The sequence below is a fragment of the Babylonia areolata genome, chromosome 20, assembly GCF_041734735.1.
Source record: "Babylonia areolata isolate BAREFJ2019XMU chromosome 20, ASM4173473v1, whole genome shotgun sequence".
Taxonomy (NCBI): domain Eukaryota; kingdom Metazoa; phylum Mollusca; class Gastropoda; order Neogastropoda; family Buccinidae; genus Babylonia; species Babylonia areolata.
In genome coordinates, this window is record NC_134895.1 from 42261787 (window position 1) to 42285731 (window position 23945).

General features: G+C 41.4%; 2 protein-coding genes and 1 non-coding gene across 3 annotated transcripts in view; 2 read left to right on the forward strand and 1 right to left on the reverse strand.

Annotated features, from left to right (window-relative positions):
* The window catches only part of LOC143295515 (sulfotransferase 1B1-like), a 380130-nt gene that overhangs the window by 160619 nt on the left and 195566 nt on the right, over positions 1–23945 (forward strand). The gene's annotated exons all lie outside the window — the stretch shown is intronic.
* LOC143294994 (uncharacterized) lies at positions 7683–13191 on the forward strand. The gene is made up of 5 exons (XM_076606526.1): positions 7683–8061; positions 8994–9108; positions 9754–9893; positions 10519–10639; positions 11407–13191. The coding sequence occupies exons 1-5, from the start codon at positions 7875–7877 to the stop codon at positions 11429–11431; spliced, it is 588 nt and encodes a 195-aa protein (XP_076462641.1). The 5' UTR covers positions 7683–7874; the 3' UTR covers positions 11432–13191.
* LOC143295557 (U11 spliceosomal RNA) lies at positions 14611–14736 on the reverse strand. The gene has a single exon (XR_013057042.1). It is a non-coding gene; the product is annotated as a U11 spliceosomal RNA (small nuclear RNA).

Below are 23945 nucleotides of genomic sequence, written 5' to 3' on the forward strand. Positions count from 1 at the left end.
AATCAATTATGGGAGTGTCAGGAACAACAAACAGTTACAGTCTCAAGTTCACCAGGTAAGGGTTGTTTGTTGGTAGTTTGCTCATGGACTCTAAACTTGCCCCCACTGCTTGTTTCTTCTGCTTGCCCCTTCTGCTTGTTTCATGATAAACATGTATACACAGTCTGTACAAATAATATATCTGACCCCACGATTAAGATTGGGAGATGATAGAAAAGGTAAAATCTGAAATGATCTTAATTGGTCTTTGACTGATGTTGGGATGATATCAAGTTAAAGTGGCCATTGAAATTTGATCCAGTTTGAAAATACAAAGAAAACCCACACTGTTGACTGGTCTGAACTTTTCATATTTTAGACTAGGAAGTGTCAGAACTCATCGTTCAAAAAACAGTGACTGGTGCTGTAGAGGATTAAAAGATTTCTTCTGGCTTTTAATCTTAAAAGTCACTTACTGGTACTGAACTTGCGTTCATTTTAAAGATTTTTTTTCTCTTCTTCATTCTTTTTTTTAATCTTTGCCTGCCTTTGTCCTTCTATGATGTTCTTAATAATTCTGTGACCATAATGTTTTCTCAACGCTTCTTTGTGTGTGTGTGTCTGTGTGTGGTTTTGGGGTTGGTTGATTGTTTCATTCTACTTGTTGTTTGCTCTGTGAGTGATTTGGTTGCTTGTTATTGTGTTTTATTTCCCCCACACCTCTCATATTTTGACTGTCAGATGTTCTGTTTGAAGTGAATACAGTTTGCATATTGTGAACAAGATAAGGGGATGGGGTTATCATTCTTGATTCAGTCACTGTGGTTTGTTGATGATGTTGAATCATTTTGGTGATTCAAAATAGGATCCCCCCTCTGGGGATGCCGGGTGGTCTTTCAGTATAAATAGCATCCCCACTTGGAAATTCTGTGCTAGAAATTTCCTCTTTTCTATTGCTCTCTTTATTTCTGCCTTTCTTTTTCTTCTTCCTTTGCTGTTGTCTCTTTTTTCTCCCTTTGCAGTCCATTCCTCCTTTTTTTTTGAACAAGCCTTGACACTTTTTTCCTCTGTTCTGCAGTCTATGATGTACTATCTGTTCTGTTGCTCTGGCAGTTAGGTAGTGAAATTGTTAACACTGGGATGGGCACTAGCAGTGCGTTCTGCAGTTTTGTTTGCCTGTATGGCCTTATGTTATTTTTGTTTGGCTTTTAAATATTGTTTTTTTTCTTTTTTACGAGTTTTGTAATCTGCGGATGATGAATTAAGCAGAAGGGCTGACGTCCTCAGCATGGCCTAGTCTTCTTCTTCTTCTTCAGCATTCGTGGGCTGCAACTCCCACGTTCACTCGTATGTACACAAGTGGGCTTTTACATGTATGACCGTTTTTACCCTGCCATGTAGGCAGCCATACTCCGTTTTCAGGGATGTGCTGGGTATGTTCTTGTTTCTATAACCCACCGAACGCTGACATGGATTACAGGATCTTTAACGTGTATAATTGATCTTCTGCTTGCGTATACACACGAAGGGGGTTCAGGCACTAGCAGGTCTGCACATATGTTGACCTGGGAAATTGGAAAAATCTCCACCCTTTACCCACCAGGCGTCATTACCGAGATTCAAACCCGGGACCCTCAGATTGAAAGTCCAACGCTTTAACCATTCAGCTGTTGTGCCCATCGGCCAAGTCTTATTTTCCTTAAGGAGCTAAATGGTTAGGATAATGTCATGAACTGTGTTTTGTGGGTTTGTCAAGGTGGTTTTTTGTTGTTGTTTTTGTAGTATGTGACATTATTGTGTTGATGCGGTTGAGCTTTTGTGTGGTTTGACAATCCTGATGCTGCCCTGTGCAGTCAGCTGGACTATAAGCAACAATAAATTCGAAATGGGAGCTTCTGTCTGAAAAGTGAAAAAGAGACCCGGGGTGGCCTTTGTGGCCAACCTGACTGAAATACCAGATTCAGTTTCTGAATACTTTATCTTACCTTGTATTGTGAAATCTGTGCTACTCACCTGGTGAGTGCTACAGTGCAGCAGCACTTTTTTTTCTTTTTTTTTTTTTTTTGATAAGATTTAATATCAAAGTGATTTTTCAAGAGTACTTTGTCAAATGTTTTTGATGCTGTTGGTCCAGTTATTTCACTATAGATCCCTGTTGTGCACAATACCTCAGTTTAATGTTTAATCCAGAAGACCATTGTAGTGAGAACCAGAACTGAATGAGTACTGCCTACACTGTCAGATAGATTTTATGTTTGAACGAGCGTTGTTATTCAACTTATTGTCAAGGCGAGCGTTTGTTAAGTTGAACTTTTTTCTTCTTTTTTTTTCTTTTTTTTTTCCAGTAAATGATGGCCAATTATCACAAGCATTCGGAGCAGCCAGCAGGAGGAAATGTTTCTTTTCTTTCTCCAGTTGTAAGGGAACTTTTTGATGAAAGAATACTTTGCATGAAATCTTTAAAAGCACACAAAAAATCAGCACCGGAGAAAGAATACCGCATATGCAGCAAGATCCATTTTTAAACAGATGTGTGATACAAACTTTTGACATACAATAGTCATTGTTGGTTGTACTCACATCGTACGGTATGCCTTTGTTTTGGATGTGTGTGTCTGCAGCAAGCAGTTTGAAAGAAAGAAAGCTCTTTAACTTTAAATTGAATGTAACACAGAAAAGTGCACTGAGGCTACTGATTTTATTTAGATATTTGTTTGTTTGAAGTGAAATAAATATTGATATAGTACCATGCTCCTGATAACAACTGATTTTATGACTGATCAACATTACCGTCAGCAAGTGTTCTATTTCAAGAGTCCTGTGTCCCTTCTTAACGAATACAGTGTCCCTTCTCTCTATCTCCTTACCCGCTCCCCACAGGTCATCTGTGCTGTCTGTCTATCCCTTCTCTCAGCCTTGGTGTGGTATGAACATGGAAATATCTCATTTTGTACATAAAATGTTGTGTATCATGTACTGATGAATATATCTCATTCATTTGCAAAGACACATGTTTGTGCAGATTAAAAACAAAAAACAGTGAAGAAGAAAAGTGTTTTGAGACATGAATTTGTTGAGTTGAACTCTCTCTCTCTCTCTCTCTCTCTCTCTCTCTCTCTCTCTCTCTCTCTCTCTCTCTCTCTCTCTTGTGTGTGAGTGTGTGTGTGTGTGTTATTTTTGAACATCTTTACCTCATGAACATCGGTCTTGGAAAACAAAGAAACTAAATGCCTTTCAAGGGTTCGGGAAATCTTTTCTTCTCTCCCAAGACTCCTCACCCTTAAATTCGAAGGAGGGACCTATCTATCTATCTACTATATAGTTGGCCTTTGTAAACCATCCCAGCACCGCCTGTCCTAAAACCCTCTTGGCCGAGAGAGAGGGGATGAAACTTGGGCAAGACACTCTCCACTGTAATCAAATACTCGCCCAAATAGTAGGGACAGCAGTTGCCTCCTCTGCTCTTCTGATGGTCATATTCGGACATGACTCACACACACACACACACACACACACACATATATATATATATATGTGTGTGTGTGTGTGTAGATAGATTGGTAGATGTCTCACACACAACAATAACAGTAGCTTTTTGTTGTTATTTGTTTGTTTTTTTGCATGCGCTCTCCCACGTTCTGTTGTGACGATGGCCATTTTGGCCTCTGTGACATAGATATCCTGATCCTGATCCTGATCCTGACAACCTTTCAATGTTCAGAATTATAATGAGGTTAATGATCCGTTGGGTTTACGTCGTGTTCTGTTCAGAAACGAAGATGACCACATGGCACATGTCAAGTAACAAACTCGGGAGTCCGCGACACGAACATCATCCGAAAGGAAAGAACACTGAAGAACCTTAAACCAATTCACTCCCAAGTTCACAAGCCACAGTGTGATCCAGAACACGAAACACATCCACAACTTGAAACGATCTACACGAATCACGAGCGCCTCAACGACCGGCTGCCCGGCAAAACAGACGTGCAGACTGTCCAGGGCAGACGCCCCTCCCCTCCCCCCGCCCCCACCCACCGCTCCCCCTCAACTCCCCCCCAGTCCGAAAACAGCCCATACGATCAGCACAGACCACAAAAGCGTTATTACAATTGAAGAAGCAACAGTTAAAGAACTCCCAAACGCTGAAAAGGCTCATATGCATAGGCTCATATATGCACAATGCCAGTCAATTAACAGTAAACAGAAATCCACACAGTCAATTCTTCGTTCAGATACGTCCAAGGTAGACGGAGGCGTTTCTGTTACTTAAAATCCGAGTTGTTAAGGTCTTGGACTTTCAATCTGAGGGTTCCGGGTTCGAATACGTTTCTCACCGGTATAACGACTGGAACATTGTGCTTTCCCGTTTCTTACTGGTAAACACTGAAGCCTATTGGGATTTTCCCTCTCTTACTGGTAACACCTGAAACCTTGCCGTTTCTTGTGTTTTCCCGTTTCTTACTGGTATAACCACTGAAACATTGTGTTTACTTGTTTCTCACTGATATAACAAGGGAAACCTTGGCTTTCTTGTGTTTTCCCGTTTCTTTGGTTTACCCCTTTCTTAATTGTCAAACCACTGAAACACTAGTTTTTCCCGTTTCATACTGGTAACCACTGAAACGTAGGATTTTCCCATTTCTTGGATTTTCCATATACTTACTGGATTTCCCTCTCTTACTAGTAACCACTGAAACAATAGATTTTCTGTTTCATACTGGTACCCACTGAAACATGGGATTTTTTCTCTTACGAGTAACCACTGAAACACTGACTGAAACAGTAGGTTTTCCCATTTCTTACCGGCGTAACCACTAAAACACTGGATTTTCCCGTTTCTTACTGGTATGACCACTGAAACAGTGTATCTTCCCGTTTCTTGGGTTTACCCATTTCTTACTGGTATTATCAATGAAACATTGTATCTTCACGTTTCTTATTGGTAACCACTGAAACAATGGATTTTCCCGTTTCATGGATTTTCCCCTTTCTTACTGTCCTGAAACGCTGGGTTTTCCCGTTTCTTGGGTTTCTCCTTTTCTTACTGGTATAACCACGAAAACTTTGTATCTTCCCGTTTCTTACTGGTAACCATTGAAGCATTGAGTTTTCTCCTTTTTACTGTTACAACCACTGAAACATTGGATTTTCCCGTTTCATACTTTAACCACAGAAACATTGGGCTTTCACATTTCTTGGATTTTCCATGTACTTACTGAATTTTCCTCTCTTACTTGTAACCACTGAAACTTTCGGTTTTCCCGTTTCCTGGGTTTGCCGTTCCTCATAGAAAACACACACACACACACACACACACACACACACACACACACTGAAACATTATATCTTCCATTTTTTTACTGGTAACCACTGAAACAGTGGGTTTACACCTTTCTTACTGATATAAGTACTCAAGCACAAGGTTTTCCCGTTTCTAGTTGAGAGATCAGCAAGCCTACCAGTTATCGAGATGATGGATACAAATTATACTTAAACCCAGAAATGTACTATAAATGCCTGACACAAAGCATTTATTTATTCTTACTGTATGCTAATGGTAAGTGCATGATGCAAAACGCGCATACATGATGCAAAACACACACACATATACACACACGCGTCATATAAAAATTTTAACAACATCGAATGTGTCACTATGAGAAGAATAAAGACAGTGGAGCAATAGAATAAGTGTGGTGAGGCATTATGAGCTACATAAATTTGTGTGTGTTACTCAGTTATTATTTGACTGGATATTTGTTAACATTCTATAAGATGAGCGCGTGAGTAGTGTGTCTGGGTATGCGTGCGTTGCAGTGGTCGGTGCGTGCGTACGAGCGCGCGCGCGCGCGCGTGTGTGTGCGTGTGTGTGTGTGCGTGTGTATATGTGCGTACAGTATGCGGTGTGTGTGTGTGTGTGCGTGCCACGGTGTGTGTGTGTGTTTACCTCTTTTTGTAAAGCGCTTCCAGATGGGCCAAAGATAAATATTTATTTGTTTGTTTGTTTGTTTAGTTTGTTTATTTATTCACACATTCATCTTTTTATCATTCATCTATCTTTCTCAGGAGAGATCGAACTGAGGAACTGTCAGCTGAGAGGACTGAGTTAAAAGAATGTCCTATATAGAAGGTTTGTAAACTGAAGAAGGAAAAGGATCTAACAGACGTGGTGGAATATTGTTACGGATGGAAACATATTTGGAAGCACAGCCTGAGAAGCAATTTTGTATTGAATTATAGCCTTCACGGGAAGCCAGTGAACTGAAGTGTTTTGACGGAGCAGTGATATGTTGTGCTCTCATGCCTGGGCTTACGGCGGAGCACGAGCTGGGCTGCTTCAGTTTCAGTTTTCAAGTTCAGTTTCTCAAGGAGGCGTCACTGCCTTCAGACAAAACCGGCCATATACGCTGCACCACCGTACATCAGTCTGCCCACCGTCGGCCAGTATACTATAGGCAGATCGGCTTAACCAGCACCATGATGACCCGGGCCAGGGTGTCTGCATATCAGTGTATTTGTGAACCTATCAGAGTGGATTTCTTCTACTAAGTTAATTTTGCCAGAAGACAACAGTGTCGATCGTTGCCATGGCCGGCTTTTTATTTTATTTTGATTTTTTTTTTCAGTGCGCCAAGTGCCAGTGTGTGCTGCACATGGCCCGGACTTCGGTTTATCGTCTCGATCAGTATGACTAGACTCTCAGTTTGGTTTTCCCCGAGTTAAACTTGGGAGATCTAAAAGGCGAGAGCTGGATTCGAACCCACACCCTCAGACTCTGTGTATTCAGTGGCAGATGGACGTCAGTCTTGACCACTGCACAGTATGATTCTCAGTTCATGCGTTGAAGTTTATCGTCAGGGAGACCAGCCAGGAGAGAGTTACAGCGATCCAGTCTACGTAACTGATAGAACAGAGTGCAGCCGGCATAAGTGTTTGATAGTGATGTGCATCCATGGAGAGTGTTTCATCAAAGTTGAAGCCAAGACTGGGATAGAGATTAGCCGGGAAAAGGTGATTGACTCTGACGATACATTTCAAACGTACGCAAAAAACAACAACAAAAAAACCCCACAAAAAAAAAGAAGGAAAAAAAGAAAAGAAAAGAGAGAGAGAAAAACAAAGAAAACAACAACAACAAACAAACAAACAAACGAAAATAAAAACAAAACAAAAAAACAAAAAAACAAAACAAACAAACAAACAAAAAAAAAAAAAAAAAAAAAAAAAAAAAAAAAAAAGAGAGAGAGAGAGAAGAAAAAGCTTGTGGAGCAAATAAATCAGCAGAAAAGACAACTTACACAGGAGGTACATGGGACGTAACTTGTAACATTTTCTTGGTTAGAATATACAGTTATTCTTCTTGAATCGGTCATGCCTTCTTGTCGCGATGGCAACGCGTCAACAGGAGTTGTCGGGAGCTGTGAAGACCACATGCTATGTCCTTGCGTTATGATTCAGTAAAGTTTTAGAAAAGCGTCGAAAGCTAAGAAATTGAGTAGATAGTGCAATATCTGAAGTAAATGCAAGCATCACGCTGATACAAACCACACGCATTCTTCATCTAAAACGTTTATGTGAGAAGAAAAAACAACAACAACACTGACATGCGGTATATGATATATTTGGATCGATTTGCCAATATCAGTAAGACGGACGTCAATATCTATATTTAGAATGGCCAAACTTCGTAGACTACCTGCACCCGCACATTGTCTGCAACTCTGCAACTATACTTTTTACTGCAATTATAAGATTCTACATTAAATATAAACCTGATAGTAATATAGAATTGTATCTATTCATTGATAATACTACTTTGTTAGGATATTTATCTATTTATTTTTTGTTTTTGTTTTTTGGTTGTTGTTTTTGTCCGAGTCAGAAAAGGCAAGATGGCGGCTGGCCAGAAGAAAAAGAATGGCAGTAGAAATGAAAACGATAACAAAGCCTTTCGACCATGCATGTGGTGTGTGTGGGTGGTGGCGGTGGTAGTAATGATTTGGAATGGTGATGTGGTTGTGCTTGCAGCCGCTGTCACCACCAATGTAACAATGGTGGTGGAAAAGACATTGATTTCTGGTGAGTGCTGGCGAATTCTTTGGTTCTGGACCTGCTTGTGGAAACCATCTTCATCTTAGTTATATATACTATATAGTACTTGCACAGAATCGTTTTACACTAAATGACAGTTTATGTACAAATAAGGGGACATCAAATGAAGCTGTCAAAACATTAAAGAAAAACAAAGTTTTTCACGCTTTGTTTTTCTAACACTAACAGGGTTGTTGATTTGTGGAACAATGCCATATAATCACATTTGCCACCAATTTCAGAAACTCATTGTAGATAGACACATGAAGGATCTATAACGTCCAGACAAATTTCTCACTTAGAATCTAGCCATAAAGTATACAAATATGTGCACAAAGCATACAAAAAGCACATTCAACATATTCACTAATTCAGGTAAAGACTTAAGAATCCAAAAAGAATGACTTAACATGGTAGCAGTTTTAGTATAAGTAGCTATACAGAATGGTGATAATGGCCAGATGACATTTAGCCTATTTATATCCAATCATATCACATGAATCAGTTGCATATATCCATTGCATATACACCAGTTCTTAAATCTTTTATTTGTAGTTATGTTCAGTTAACTCATAAAGAATCCAATCTACAATTTTTCTGTCAGTATCAAAAAGTGTATTCTGTTTTTCTGCTCCCACCCTTTGTCTCTCCCCCTCCACACAACATCTCCCTCTTTCTCTATGTCCCAGTATGTATAGTTTGTTGTTTTCTTAACCATTTTCCTCTATGTCTTTTGAACTGCCTTTCTCATGTATATGAAATAAAAATTGGTCTCTCCTTCTCTTCCCCCTCTGTTCTTGTCTGCATGAATGGTTTCATTCTTTTAGCCTTAGTTAATTTCTACTAATACTTGTTAATATCTGCATCAGTAATTTGTGTATCATGCAGCATAAAGTACATTTTTAAAAACTATATTGCAGGTCCCTGTATGGACTCTAATAATGCTATAGTTGGAGATCAAGCTGAATGGTCAACTGGTTGTAACAAGATTGTCTGTCATGAGGAACCATCCGGAAACTACACCGTCACACATGGGTAGGAGTATACTATTGTCTGTGTTCCTGTGCATGTGGCATTTGCTACAGATGGGATGGTTTGGATTGCTATGATTGTGTACTACTACTAAGTAGTTTTTAAACTTTAATCTTGAGAATAAGGTGGGATGGATTTCAGTGTGACAAGAAATGTTCGTGTGTGTGTGTGTGCATGCATATTTGTGTTCATGAATATGCATGCACGTGTATACGTATGTATGTGTGTACATGTGTGTGTGTGTGTGTGTGTGTGTGTGTGTGTGTGTGTGTGTGTTTTAATAGTTTTATTAGATCTAGGAGATATATGTGAAAATGTATTCTGAAAGCATCAAAATATAGTGGTTCAGTACACACATACAGTGTCAATGTGTGTTTTTATTTATGTGTGTGCATATACTGTTTACATGTTTTTGTGTGTATATTTGTGTGCGTGAAGCAGTTTTTATAGAATGTGATTTACTTCTGCAGAGACACGAACATAAATATAACATTTTTGATAGCATCCAGTACACAGTATGTTAATTTGTCTATATCTGAAGATTTTCATATTTTGGTGTCAGCAGGATGCACAAGTGAGTTCAAGCATCTTTCTCCACAAACTTGCAAACCAATTGACAGTGGGTTTAAACACCTTCTTTGTCCTCAGGTGCCGTGATCTGGTGCCTTCAGAAAACCCTGATGACCTGAACTGCATCACTATAGAGAACACTAATGCTGCTTATCCAGACTGCTGTCCATACCTGGACTGTGGATCAGCCTCTGGGTTGTCCACCATCGATCCTACTGGTGTGTGTGTGTAACAGGGAGGAGATAATCATGTCAGTGTGTTTTTTGTCTGTGTGTGTGTGAGTGTGCTGCAATTCCTTCATTCACTGGTATGAACAAACTTAATAATTATGTGTATGACCTTTTTTTCTTTACCATGTAGTGTGGGCAAGCATACTCAGTTTTCAAGGGTGAGCATGCTTGATATGTTTTTGTTTCTATAATCCACCAAACTCTCACATGGATTACGAGATCTTAAACATGCATATTTGACTTTTTGCCAGCATGTACACACAAAGAGGGTTCAGGCACTAGCAGCTCTGCACATATGTTGACCTGGGATATCAGAAAAATCTCCAGAATATAGATATATGCATTCAAAAATTCACAGGCATGGACTAAAATTGTCCAGTCTGATCTTAGCACAGCACTAGCCACTAGAGTGATGCTTACAACTCCTTCATGCTATTGTGTGTGTGTGTGTGTGTGTGTGTGTGTGTGTGTGTGTGTGTTCCAGATGTAGTGTGTGTGGAAGAACTTCAGTGTATCAGTTGATTTCTTCTTCTTCTTCTCAGTGTTATTCTTAACTGTGTTCAATAGTTATACACAGCATGTTAATTAATGACTTGGTGTGTTTTACTTCCAGCATGTGTGGACGTGAGTAAAACCAGTTCCTGTCTGATCTGGAAGGAGCTGACCAACAACTGCACAGACACCACTGCCTTTGTCTACAACCTGACTCTTGTCTACTGTCGCTATACCTGCGGGTCAGTTTCTGTCTGTGTGGTTGTTTATTTGTCTCTGTGTGTTTCTCTCTCTGTCTGTCTTCCAGTTGATATATGTTTCTGTGTAAATTTGATAAATGATATCTGGTATACAGTATGGAAGCACGAGTATATGTAAGATGGGCAATATTTTAAGCAAAGACGACACCCCCCCCCTCCTGCCCTCCCGAAAACGAAAACAAAAAAACACAAGTGAAAACAAACAAACAAACAAAAAACCCATCAAGGCTGTGTGTATTTGCTGGATCAGGAAAGCTCTCTCTTTGGCTTTGTATCTCTGTCTCGCTCTCTGCCTTGTACCTGATTGACTGATGCAGGCTTGTGTGCTGATGTCAGTTGCTCAAATGATCATGCAGAATACATGATCTATGTTCACAAGCATGTTTTGTTTTTTCTCGCCCCATTGTCTGATGGGTGTTATAATGCTGAATTGACAGTAATAAAAAAAAATGTCATTGTCATTGTCATTCTCTCTGCCTCTCTCCTCTCTCTCTGTGCTGTCTCTGTCACTGTGTGTGTGTGTGTGTGTGTGTGTGTGTGTGTGTGTGTGTGTCTGTCAGTTTGCCATTTTACCTCCACTTTGTCATGTGTATGTAACTGTATCTTAATGTCTCATCATCGTCATTGTTGTCTCTCTCTCTGTGTCTCTGTCTCTGTCTGTCTGTCAGTCAGTCCATCTGCCATTTTACCTCCACTTTGTTATGTGTATGTAGCTGTATCATGATGCTTCCTCATTACTGTTGTTGTAGGTATTGCTCATCAGGTACTGGTTGAGAAACGAGGTTCAGGTCTTCCGCTGCTGACCAAGTGGTGTGCCTGTTCTGCAGATTGTACAGGAGCATTCTGTCAGAACACCAGTGACTACAGTACAAAGTCCAGTTTTCTCTGAAAATAATCTATATAATATCATGTTGTACAGACATTAACCTGTTCTCCTGAAGAATATGTTGCTTTTCTGAACACATTAATGTGCATTTTATATATGTAAGCAGAAATGCTCCTGGGCACACACACACACTCACACACACACAAACACACACAGTCACTCATTCACTCACTACAGAGAATATCTGGAGCATATCTGCTGTGTGAGTATTCCTTTGCTACATATAGGTAGCCAATTCTTGTACAGTTTCTATTTTTGATAAAATCTTTGAATAGTTTGGGCATATCTGTCAGCATTATTTGTCTTTTTATATCTCCCAGTATTACATATCAACCTGTATAGTATACATGAAGTGCTACCTTTAACAGTTAACTTTACAAATCAGCGAAGACTTATATTTAACATGTTAATTTACAAATGATTGAAATATCTATTTTCACATGTTATTTATGAAATTATTGAAATGTTAACAAGTTATCTTAAAAATCAGTGAAGTGTTATCTTTAGCATGTTATTTTAAAAATCCATGAAATGTTATCTTTGATATGTTATTTTTCATATCTGTGAAATTGTCATTGTCCAAATTATCATTATATGCATTGCTATTAATAGTATTAGCTTTCGCTGAATTTAAGTGATTGAACTTAATCTGTGATAAAACTTAAAACTATAGCTGTTTATAGCCTTTAAATGGACTGAATATGTCACTTATTTTCATTGTACATTTTAAGATTCTAAAACTCTGTATGATATCAGTTTTGTTATTCTTTAATCCCCCATCCCCCACTCCCCCACCAAGACAAGAAAATCGCATGTGGTTTTTGCAGGTGTTGTTTGTTTGTTGTTTTTTTTTTAATGGATGAAATTGGTATTAACTAACCTGTCTGCCCAGCCATTGACTGCATGCAGTGTCCATTTGTTCTGACTTTCCTTTCTATATTCACCCAACTTATTATGCATATTTTGTCAAAAAATGTGCAAAGAAAGCAACAGGCGGAGACATAAGGGTGGCAGCAACCATAGTGAAATTGTTCAGGGATATAAACACAGTCTGTACGTGTTTTCAAGTACTGGCCATCTTTCTTTCTGTCTTTTGATTTTTCTTCTTCTTCTTTGTTTTTGATGTGAAGAAACGAGTTGTCTGCCCTAAGTCAAGAAATGAAATAGAACAACGAACAGATAAATAAATCATTATTTTTCTTTAAGATAAACATTTCATCATTAATTGAATAATGATTGATTAATCAAATACTGTTGGACAGTCATGTTCTGCATCTGTGTTTATGGATGTGTGTGCACTAGCATGTAAGTGGGCTTGTGTGTGTCTGCGTGTGTGTGTGTGTGTGTGTGTGTGTGTGTGTGTGTTTCACCCAGTTGAGTCATCACTGTCAATGGTATATACTTTTTATATCTGTTTTCTTCCTGGGAGCAACATATCATCAAATTCAGCCTTTGTAATCTCAGGAACGTTGCAAATTCTCCATTGACTTTCTTCCTATATTTTTTTGCGTTCAGTGGAAAGAAGCGTTTGTCTTACTTTTAAAATTCGCCTTGGGATAATTATTGTACATGATCTTCCTACTGCTGTGTTGCTGTATTTGGTTGTGAGGCATATTTGTTGTGATATTAAACTTTTAGAATATTATAACTTCCAAGCAGTGGTTTTGTTTTACCTCTATGGTGTATGCTTTTGTGTGTATACTTGTGTGTGTATGTTGATACTTGTGTGTGTGTGTGTGTGTGTGTGTGCGCTCGCGCACATGAATCTTGAATTGTTGGATTTATTAAATGTTTTTATTTTTCACTTTCAGTCTGTGTCTCTTTGTCTCTGTCTTGATCATGCTCTCTCTCTTTCTCGTCTTCTGTGTGTGTGTGTGTGTGTGTGTGTGAGAGAGAGAGAGAGAGGGGGGGGGGGGGGGGCGAGAGAGAGCAAGCTCAGTTGTCCTTTTATTTCTCTGTCCTTTTGCATATTTTTGTTCATGTGTGCAGATGGTCACACTAATGTGCACTTATGGAAGATGCATTTATAACTGTTTTCACAGCTCTGATGACTGACAGAAGTAGTGTACTTACTGCTTTACTACAGTATTACATGGCAGTATTCTCTCTTAGTTAATGTGATGAATTAGAAGTGGCAGCAGTAGTGGGAGTAGACAGTAACTGAATATTTCTTTCTCTTACAGTTATGTGGAGTGTTGGCCTTGTATAACGCATCCGCCTGATAAGTGGGAGAATCTGAGTGCACTGGTTCAAATCCCACAGTCGCCAGTATTTTCTCCCCCTCTACTAAACTTGAGTGAAGGTCTGGATGCTAGTTATTCAGATGAGATGATAAACCGAGGTCCTGTGTGCAGCATGCACTTAGCACGTGTAAATTAACCCACAGCAGGTTGTCACTGGCAAAATTTTGTTGAAAAATCCACTTCTTTAGGAAAACAGATAAAATTGCAGGTATGAAAAAAATATGCAAAAAAATGGGCAGTGCTCTCAGTGTAGCAGCATACTCTGTCCTTGAGGAGAGCAGCCCAAATTTCACATAGAGAAATCTCTTGTGACAAAATGAGAAATACAATCCAACATGGAATATTTTTCCCCACTTTATTATGAATGTCACTGGTGTTCCCATAAGTCATAATGTTATGATTTTCAGTCTTAAATTTTAGAAGTGATAGCAGAATGTTTCTTTCTCCAACAGTTACGGATTATTGTTTCCCCCTTTGTTTATTATGGATATCATTGGTGTTCCCATGGAGTCATTTGTAGGTGGTGCATGGTCATAAAATTGTGTGAAATAGATGTATTGAAGCATTCTCATACAGGCTTTATAAACATGGCAGTTCAAGTTGTCAGCCCCCAACACTGGTCTCTTGTTCCAGACATGACTGGGGACCGAGACACCAACAGTTACTTTAGTTTAATGTTTGGTGGAACAAAGTAGCAAATTGCATAAAGCTAGCCAAAAGTGTGTACACACTAGTCACATTTACATGCTCCCACAAGTGTATTCTGTAGCTAATTGAATTTCCGCGTAATTTTATTGTAAAATCTGCTTTTAGCTTTGATACCGTGGGGCGTCAGGCCAAACGAGCACCAACTGCCCCGGTGACAGAAATTATGCCTCCGAAATCTCTTGATTGCGATTCCGCCCGGCGCCGTTAAGCACCGAGTGCTATTGTAAGCAAAGGCCCTTTTGTTACGTTTATTGTTAGCTGCGAATTCATTTTGACAAACAGGTTATTATAAGCAAGGTGTTTCTGTTTCCATAAAGAGAAATTATGATTTTTTTTATTTGTTCAAAATTAAATTATATTTTACTATCCATAAATTGAAATAAAAGAGAAACGCATATTTGTTGTTAACGATTTTACAAAATCAAGATAGGAATTTGCTAACTATGCTATTTTAAATTCAATTTTAAAGACTATGTTAGGGGAGGTAAATTTTGTGATGCTCTCCCTTTAACAAGATCGGATCTGTTTCTGTCTCTATCTCTCCCTCCTTCCCTTGTTGTTGTAATTTGAAATTATCTTTATAATTGTTAATACTATTATTATTGTCATTGTAAGTAACATTTATAAGAACATATTTTGTGGTGGATCCGTCGGTTTCTCAAGTGCATTTGACAATGTTTTCATAGGTTTCCCCCCCAGCATTTATTTCTGTTTTTCATCACCAACCCGATGTCAAATGATGTCATACTGACTGTGACGTAAAAAGTCACTTTGACGTTCTAGTTTGGAAAGCTTCTAAGTCGTGTCAGTGTCATTTGATGGAAAATGAATTGAAAAGAAATTAGTGATTGACAGTACGACTTGCGTCACTGAACAAAGAGTTTTCACTGACGCGACAGTGAGTACATTATAAACAAAATAAGTTTTATAAACATAGTCTGTATGTCTCCAACACTTATTCTCTCTCTCTCAGTCTCTCTCTCTCTCTCTCTCTCTCTCTCTCTCTCTCTCTCTTTGCCGGTGTGTCAGGTGTGTGTGTGTGTGCGTGCCGCGTGCCCGGCCGTGTGTGTGTTTCTCTCTCCAAGTCTGTCTATCTGACATTTTTGCCAGACGAATTTTTAAATTGAGGTAACTTTGCATGGTTAGTTTAGATTTTGACTGCCAATACCAATTAACCAACCTGCCTGCCTGCTTCAGTGTATGCCGTGTCTGATGTGATTTCTGTTCTTGTCTGCTTGCCGCCTTTCTTTTCCAGTGACCATCTCATATGTTTCCGTGTGTTTGTGTGTGATTCGTAACTGAGGGCTGTCTCTCTCTCTCTCTCTCTCTCTCTCTCTCTCTCTCTCTGTGTGTCACACACACACACACTCTCTCTCTTACTACTTGTTTTGTTTCACGATTTGTTTTTGCTTTGCTTTGTTTCATTTCATAGAGGCCTGAAATAGTGACGACTGAGTGTGGTGGCCCCTACTCCCTTCGCCCTCATCCTCCCCCCCACCCCCACCTCCTTCCTGATAGACTAGCACTGACTGCATCCCCTATAGTAGAGCAGCAAATCAGTTGGCCGGAACCCCTGCCCCCCCCCCCCCCCCCCCCCCCGCCCCCCCAAAATTATTACAGTATGCCACTGAGAACTATATCTTCAACAAGTTGAAGGCGGGCAGTCATCCAAGAAGAAGAAGATGTTGGCACTGACTTTTCAGTCACGCGGCGCCTGACGGTCCGAGAGTCAGTACAGTACGTTGTTTCGAGAATCATTGGAGGCAAGGGTAGTCTTTGCATCTGTCACTGCAATATTCTATTTTTCATGCAGCTACTACTGCTATACTACCACTGATAGCATACTTATATAGTGAAGATGAGAATAATTTTTTCTTTTTATTTTCATATTTACTATTTTGATGATTACAATAACACCCGGCACCGCCCACTTAGTGCCTCCAACAGCATGGACAATAACAATAATACTGCTAAGAAACATCATCATCATCATCGTCATCATCTCCACCATCGTCATCATGATGATTATGATGATGATCATCATCATAGTCGTCGTCGTCGTCACGGTCGTCGTCATCATCATCATCATTATCATCATCATCAAAACAAATCACAACAAAATCAGTGCCAGTTGTTACTTTGATATTTGGCCTAAAACTAACAAACGCTAGATATAACATGTCGCTGCAAGGTAGAAACTCAGCCTAAGCATTGCAGCATGAATGACTCTGTTGAACAGAAGAAACGTAAAAGAAACAAACGTGACAAACAAAACCCCCCCCAAAAAAACAACGAAACAAAACAACACTGAACAACAAAACAAAAACAAACAAACCCGCAGCTCGAGTCACAAAAAGAAAGGAAAAGGAGGCATGTGATTGTGAGGAAGGAATGGATAATTGGTGGAGAGAGAGAGAGAGAGAGAGAGAGAAGAAAAGAAAAGAAATTCAGCTGTGTGTGTGCGCAAAAGTGTCAGTTTACAGGACAGTATTTTAATGCCTTCTTTTGAACACAGTCTTAAGATGATAAGACGACGTACATTCACAACAAGGTGATAATTATAATACATGCAAACATCAATAACTGAACAGGGCGTGTAATCACATGAGTGCAAGTTAAGTTCTTAGTGGTACGGCTCGTCACGAGCCACCCCTTCTTTCGTTTGACAGGTTGTTTAGATAAGGCCGGCAGTGTGTGCCGGCGATAGGAAAAATGTTCAAGAGTTGGGTTTGCGCCGGGGCGGTTCGCAAAGCTCTCTGCTTTAACTTATAATATAAGGGTTTCAAGTTAGGCTACAAAAGCAGCCGCCATGTTGTTTCTAGAACCATAGTAACGGTTGTTCTGACGATTCCAAAATAAGATTTGGCAGTGCTCATCAGATGGACAGGTGCAGGGAACCACTACAGACAAACAACAGTACAACGATAGTGGTTGTTATTGCTGTAGCTTCACAACATATGTGATAAAACGACGAACATTCACATCAAGGGGGTATAATAATTTATGCAGTTACGACATGAACAACATCAGTAACAACAGGGCGTGTTATCAATCACATCAGTGATGAACAGGGGCGGGGAATCACTACAAACAACAGTAGCTTCACAACATAACATAAGCCTGCGCAGACCCGCACCCTCCCCTCCCCCGTCCCCCACCCCCCTCACCCGCATCCGCACCCCCCTCCGTCGCCTTTCACCTCAAACCTTCTTCCGTGATCCCTGCCTCCAATTCCCTCTCGTTTGGCTCCCTCCTCCCCTCCTTAAAAAAAAAAAGAAGAAATCCTGACTCAAGTTTCCTAACACAGTTCTGGTCACCACCAACACCCTCATACCCCCCCCCCCCCCCCAACCCCCCCCAGCTCCTCACCACTCAACCCACTTCGACTTTCAGACAAGATGGCTCAGAGGCAGCAGGCCCTAATCAACTGCCTGAACAAACTGGTGCGCCAGTACCTTCTGCACCACGAGGAGAGCCATGAGGACGAATGTAAGGTCAGGCTCCGGAGCGCTATCCACCGTGTGGAGCAGGCATCCGTCTCTGAGATTGATAACAAGGTCTTGCAAAGGTATTTAAAGAAATAGAAAGAAAAGAACAGTTTGTGTGTGAGTTGTAAGATGCTGTCGGTGTCGATGTTGTCCGCATCGTTCAAGTCACGTTGTTGTCGTCCTCCACGTTATCGTCATCGTCGTCATCATCGCAATTATCGGGTAGTTCTCGTTTTCTGAAGAAATTGCAAGTAATAAATGTTATCATAGTTGTCTTCATATAAAAAAGAAAACAAAATTAACGTCCTGAATTCTGATACACTAAAAACAAAATAAAAACGTTAAAAATGAAATGTAAAACAAATAAATGAATAAATAGACAAATAAATAACTAAACAGATAAATAAATAAATGCATGAATAAATAAATAAAAATGATAACGCTGTGCTGTTGCTGTAGACTCGCCAATGACCGAATCGGCTTGCTGCAGCCCCGACACAAGCCCTATGTGCCTGTGGCTGGCTGGCCCGTCCTCCAGCTGGACGAACTGGTCCTCAACACCATGGCCTCTCAACTGGACCCCAAGGTATAGTATCCTACCAGCCTGGACCCCAAGGTGAAGTGTCCTACCTGCCTCGACCCCAAGGTATAGTGTCTTACCAGCCAGGACCCCAAGGGATAGTATCGTACTAGCCTTAACCCGAATTCATAGCATCCTATCAGCCCGGACCCCAAGGTATAGCATCCTATCAGCCCGGACCCCAAGGTATAGCATCCTAGCAGCCTGGACCCCAAGGTACATTATCCTACCAGCCTGGACCCCAAGGTACAGTATCCTACCAGCTTGGACACAAAGGGGTAGTATCCTATCAGCCTGGTCCCTAAGGTATTGTATCCTACCAGCCTGGTCCCCAAGGTATAGCATCCTACCAGCCTAGACCCCAAAGTTGGTGTCCTATCAGCCTTGACCCAAATATATAGTATCCTACTAGCCTTGACACAAAGGTATATAGTATCCTACCAACCTGGACACAAAGGCATAGTGTCCTACCAGCCTGTACACCAAAGTGTAGTGTCCTACCAGCCTGTACCACAAGGTGTAGTATCCCAAGCCAGGAACCCAAGGTATAGTATACTACCAGCCTGGACTCTAGAGTACAGTATTCTGCCAGGCTGGACCCCAAAGTTTAGTGTTCTACCAGTCTGGACCCAAAGGAGAGTAGCCGGATAGGCTGGACCCCAAAGTATTTATATTTGTATTTTTTTGTATTTTGTATTTACTTTTATCACAACAGATTTCTCTCTGTGAAATTCGGGCTGCTCTCCCCAGGGAGAGCGCGTCACTACACTACAGCGCAACCCATTTTTTTGTATTTTTTTCCTGCGTGCAGTTTTGTTTGTTTTTCCTATTGAAGTGGATTTTTCTACAGAATTTTGCCATGAACAACCCTTTTGTTGACGTGGGTTCTTTTACGTGCGCTATGTGCATGCTGCACACGGGACCTCGGTTTATCGTCTCATCCGAATGACTAACGTCCAGACCACCACTCAAGGTCTAGTGGAGGGGGAGAAAATATTGGCGGCTGAGCCATGATTCGAACCAGCGCACTCAGATTCTCTCACTTCCTAGGCGGACGCGTTACCTCTTGGCCATCACTCCACATATGTATAGTATCCTACCAGGCTGGACCCCAAGGCATAGCATAATACCAGCCTGGACCCCGAAGGACTTACCAGCCTTGACCCCAAAGGTGTAGTATCCTACCAGCCTGGTCCCCAAGGTGTTTCCTACCAGCCTGGACCCCAATATAGTATCATACCAGCCTAAACCCCAAGGCACAGTGTCCTGCCAGCCTGATTCCCAAGGTATGGTATCCTACCAGCTTGGACCCCAGAGTAAAGTATCATACCAGCTTGGACCCTAAGGTATAGTATCCTACCAGCCTTGACACAAAGGGATAATATCCTATCAGCCTGGACCCAAAGATATAGTATCCTACCAGCCTGGACACAAAGGTATGGCATCTCACCAGCCTGGACCCCAGGGAATAGTATCCTACCAGCTGGGACCCCAAAGTATAATGTCCTATCAGCCTGGACCACAATGTAAAGTATCCTATCAGCCTGGACCACAATGTATTGTCTCCTACCAGCTTGCACACAAAGGTATAGTGTCCTACCAGCCTAAACCCCAAGGTATGATGTCCTACCAGCCTAAACCCCAAGGTATTGTATCCGAAGCCAGGACCCCAAGGTGGAGTATCCCAAACCCGGACCCGAGGTACAGTGTCCTACCAGCCTGGACACCAAGTCTTAGTGTCTTACCAGCGTGGACCTAAGTTCTATTGTCCTATCAGCCTGGACCCCAAGATATAGTATACTACCAGCCTGGACTCAAAGGTATAGTGTCCTACCAGGCTGAACCCCAAGATATAGTATACTACCAGCCTGGACTCAAAGGTATAGTATCCTACCAGCCTGAACCTTGATTAAGGTATAGTATCCTATCAGATTGGATCCCAAGGTCTTACTAACCATGTATGATGTCTGCTTGTACCCCTCTTTTCGTTTTTCGACGGTCTTGTCCAATGGAAGCTCAGCGTTTTTCACCTTGAATGTTAAATGTTTCACACTTTGGAATTAATTAAGCTCTTTACATCCTTAAGGTCAGTGTTTTTCTCCTTCAAAGTCAATGGTTCTCACCTTGAAGGTCAGTCGTTTTCACCTTGAATGTGTTTCTCACCTTGAAGGTCAGTGTTTCTCACCTTGAAGATAAATAGTGTTCCCCTCCTTGAAGTTGTGTGCAGCATTTTGTCACCTGAAGATCACGTGTTTCTCGCTTTTAAGGTCGAGTGTTTCTCTCACCTTGGAAGGCACATCCCCACCGGTACTGTTTTCGACTGTGGCAGGTGTGGAAGGCGTTCCGAAGCCAGTTCGTAAAGGAGGAGATCATAAAGGCACATGAGAGAAAGTCCTACAAGGACATCCTCAGCGACTTCACCGCCGTCCACGAGTACCCTGACTGTGGCTTCCAGAAGATCAAGACCCAACTCACAGAGTCAGAAGCCAGGTGACTCATCTCCTTATTCTCTGTTTGCGTCATTATCACCATCATAATTATCATCATCATCATTATCACATCGTCGTCGTCCTCCTCCTCCTCATTATCATCGTCGTCATCATCATCATCATCATTATCAACAACAACAGCAACAACCAAAGGGTTGTCCGTAGCAAAATTGTGCAGGAAAAACACGCTTTGATAACAAAGCAAATTCACTTTCAGACAGAAAAAAATGGTGGTGATGCACTGTGGCGACGCGCTCTCCCTAGCGACAGCAGCCCGAATTTCACAGAGAAATCTGTCATGACAAAAAATAGTACAATACAATACAATACAATACAATACAATACAATACAAATTATTTTTCTGTCAGCCTCCTTCCCGTTTCCGTTCATTCTTGAAATGTATTTCACTGGTGATGCTTTGTTTGCCCAGGGTCGTTTGCGTGAATGCAGGGTTTAACTTTGAGCAGCATTTCAAGCAGACCCTGGAAGAACGCCTCAAGCGGGAGACCAAGGACGATGAGGGTAGCGGTGTCAAACGGTTCAGCGCGGACCCCGATTTTGTCTTGGCCATGGTCAGTTTCTGTCTGTTCGCCATTGTGTGTGTTTCCTTCTCCTCCCCCCCCCACTCATCCCCTCATCCCCACACCCCCCGCCCATCTCTCTCTCGACGTGTACACAAGCGCGCGGCGCGAGCGCAGAGTCTCCAAATGCATGTACACACGCTGCCCGCACAAGATTGACCAACCAACCAACCAACCAGCCGACCTACCAACCAGTCAGTCAGACAGTCAGTCAGTACATTAACCAACAATCAATCAACCAACTTCCGAGGGTCATCAAGGACTCATCAAAACGTGCAGTACATCGCCAGTCCATCCACCCTCCGACACACCCCAAAACCCACGTCATTAACTCCATCCACTCCACCATCTACCCAAAATATCTTTCACCGTGAACGTACTGATCTCCAGTCTCACCACCCACCCTCCCCAAGTTTTCCTCTCCTGACCCCCTTCACACCCCCTGTCTTACAATCCTCAGTTTTCTTCCATCCTCGACTCTACTCTCCTGCTGAGCAGGAGCTTCGTGAATAATGATTGAAAAATGGATTTATGGTATGAACGGCCCCTTTCAAGCTTGACGTCATTGACAGAAAGGGTTGAAAAACGAAACAACAACAACAGCAACCGACCAACCCACGAACTCAAAATAACAGAACTCTCCTATTCGATGTATTACGACTTCGACAGGCTGATAACCAGCCCGAACCCCAACCCCACCACCCTCCAACTAAAAAAGGCTGTCCACATAATATTCTTCAGCGAATTCAAAAACTTCAAAACAATGCTGCCCGTCTGACTCAGAGTCCCACATACTGATCACATTTCTCCTCACCTCCGCACTCTACATTGGCTCCCAATTGAAGCGAGAATTAAATACAAAGTTGCGTGTCTCTGCTATTCTGCTTTTCACTCCGCAGGACCTACTTATCTTTCTGACCTTATCAGTGTTTACACTCCCACAAGAAATATCCGCTCTTCCTCTGATGGTTACCTTTTGAAACTTCCTCGCGTCAGTACAAGAACCTATGGTGAACGTTCTTTCTTCTTTGCTACTCCTCACATCTGGAACAACCTTCCTTATCATATCCGTGCATCTGATTCTATTTCTGCTTTTCGCTCATCACTAAAGACTCATCTTTTTAAAACCTATCTATAAGTACTCTCAGCTTCCTTTTCTCCAACACCACCCATGTCAGCTCACTTTGGATGTATGCAGAGTGGGAAAGGGAGAGTGTGAGTGGGGGGGAGGGTTTTTTGAGAAATAGTGGCCGTGAATGTTTTATGTTACTTGTAATATTTTTATTTCATATAAAGCGCCCTAAGCTAAGCTCTTAGTGAGAAAGGGCGCTATATAAATGTACAGTATTAATATCATTATCATTAAGATTTCCTCCATAAGACCAATTCTGTCTGGTCAGCACTGCGTACGCCTGTCATCCCAGATCAACTCTACCCCCCCCCCCCTTCCAATAATCTACGGAAGCACGGCAGATTTGAGTATAACGGAAAGTGTGGTCACCATCCACAAATCTAAAAAAAATTAATAGCTGTTGTGATGTGTTGGCGCCCTCTTACAGGGGCATCACGACCTATTGGCTTGTGCCTGTATTGTCTTGTTTTTCAGGGTTTGGATCTTGGTGTTGTGACGGTTTTGTTGTTTGAGGGGGTAGGAGCCCTGTGTGTCTGTCTCGGTAGTGAAGTCCATCTGGCGTTTGCAAGGGGGAGTCCTGGACCCAACCATTATTGTATTGTATTGTATTGTATTGTATTTATTAAGTTTTGCCACAACATATTTCTCTATGTTTGAGAGAGCGCGTTGTCACACTGCAGCGCCACCCTGATTAAAAAAAAAGAAGAAAATCAGTCTGCTCGTGTAATTTATTTACAATCGAAGTGGATTTATCTACAGACTTTTTGTCAGGAGACCACCCTTTATTGCCGAATTTCCTTTTATGTGCGCTAAGTACTAAGTGCATGCTTCACACACGGGAGCTACAGAAACTCGGTCCATCCTCTCATTAGAATAATTAGTACCTTGACCACCACTCAAAGACCCTAGTGAAGGAGGGGGCTGGGGGGTGGTGGTGAGTTGGGGATGTGGGAGGTGAGCAGAGTAAAAAATCCCAGTCCGCACATGCGACTCAAAGCTCGTGGACACTCGCTTCCTAGTTGGGCAGGTTACCACACACACTCTCTCTCCATACATATATATGTATATACAATATAATATATAGATATACACCCACGTGCAGGAGCGCGTGCGGAAGGACATGATACTCTTCCTGAACACCCTGAAGGACCTCCTGGAGAAGATGATGTTGGTGAAGGTGC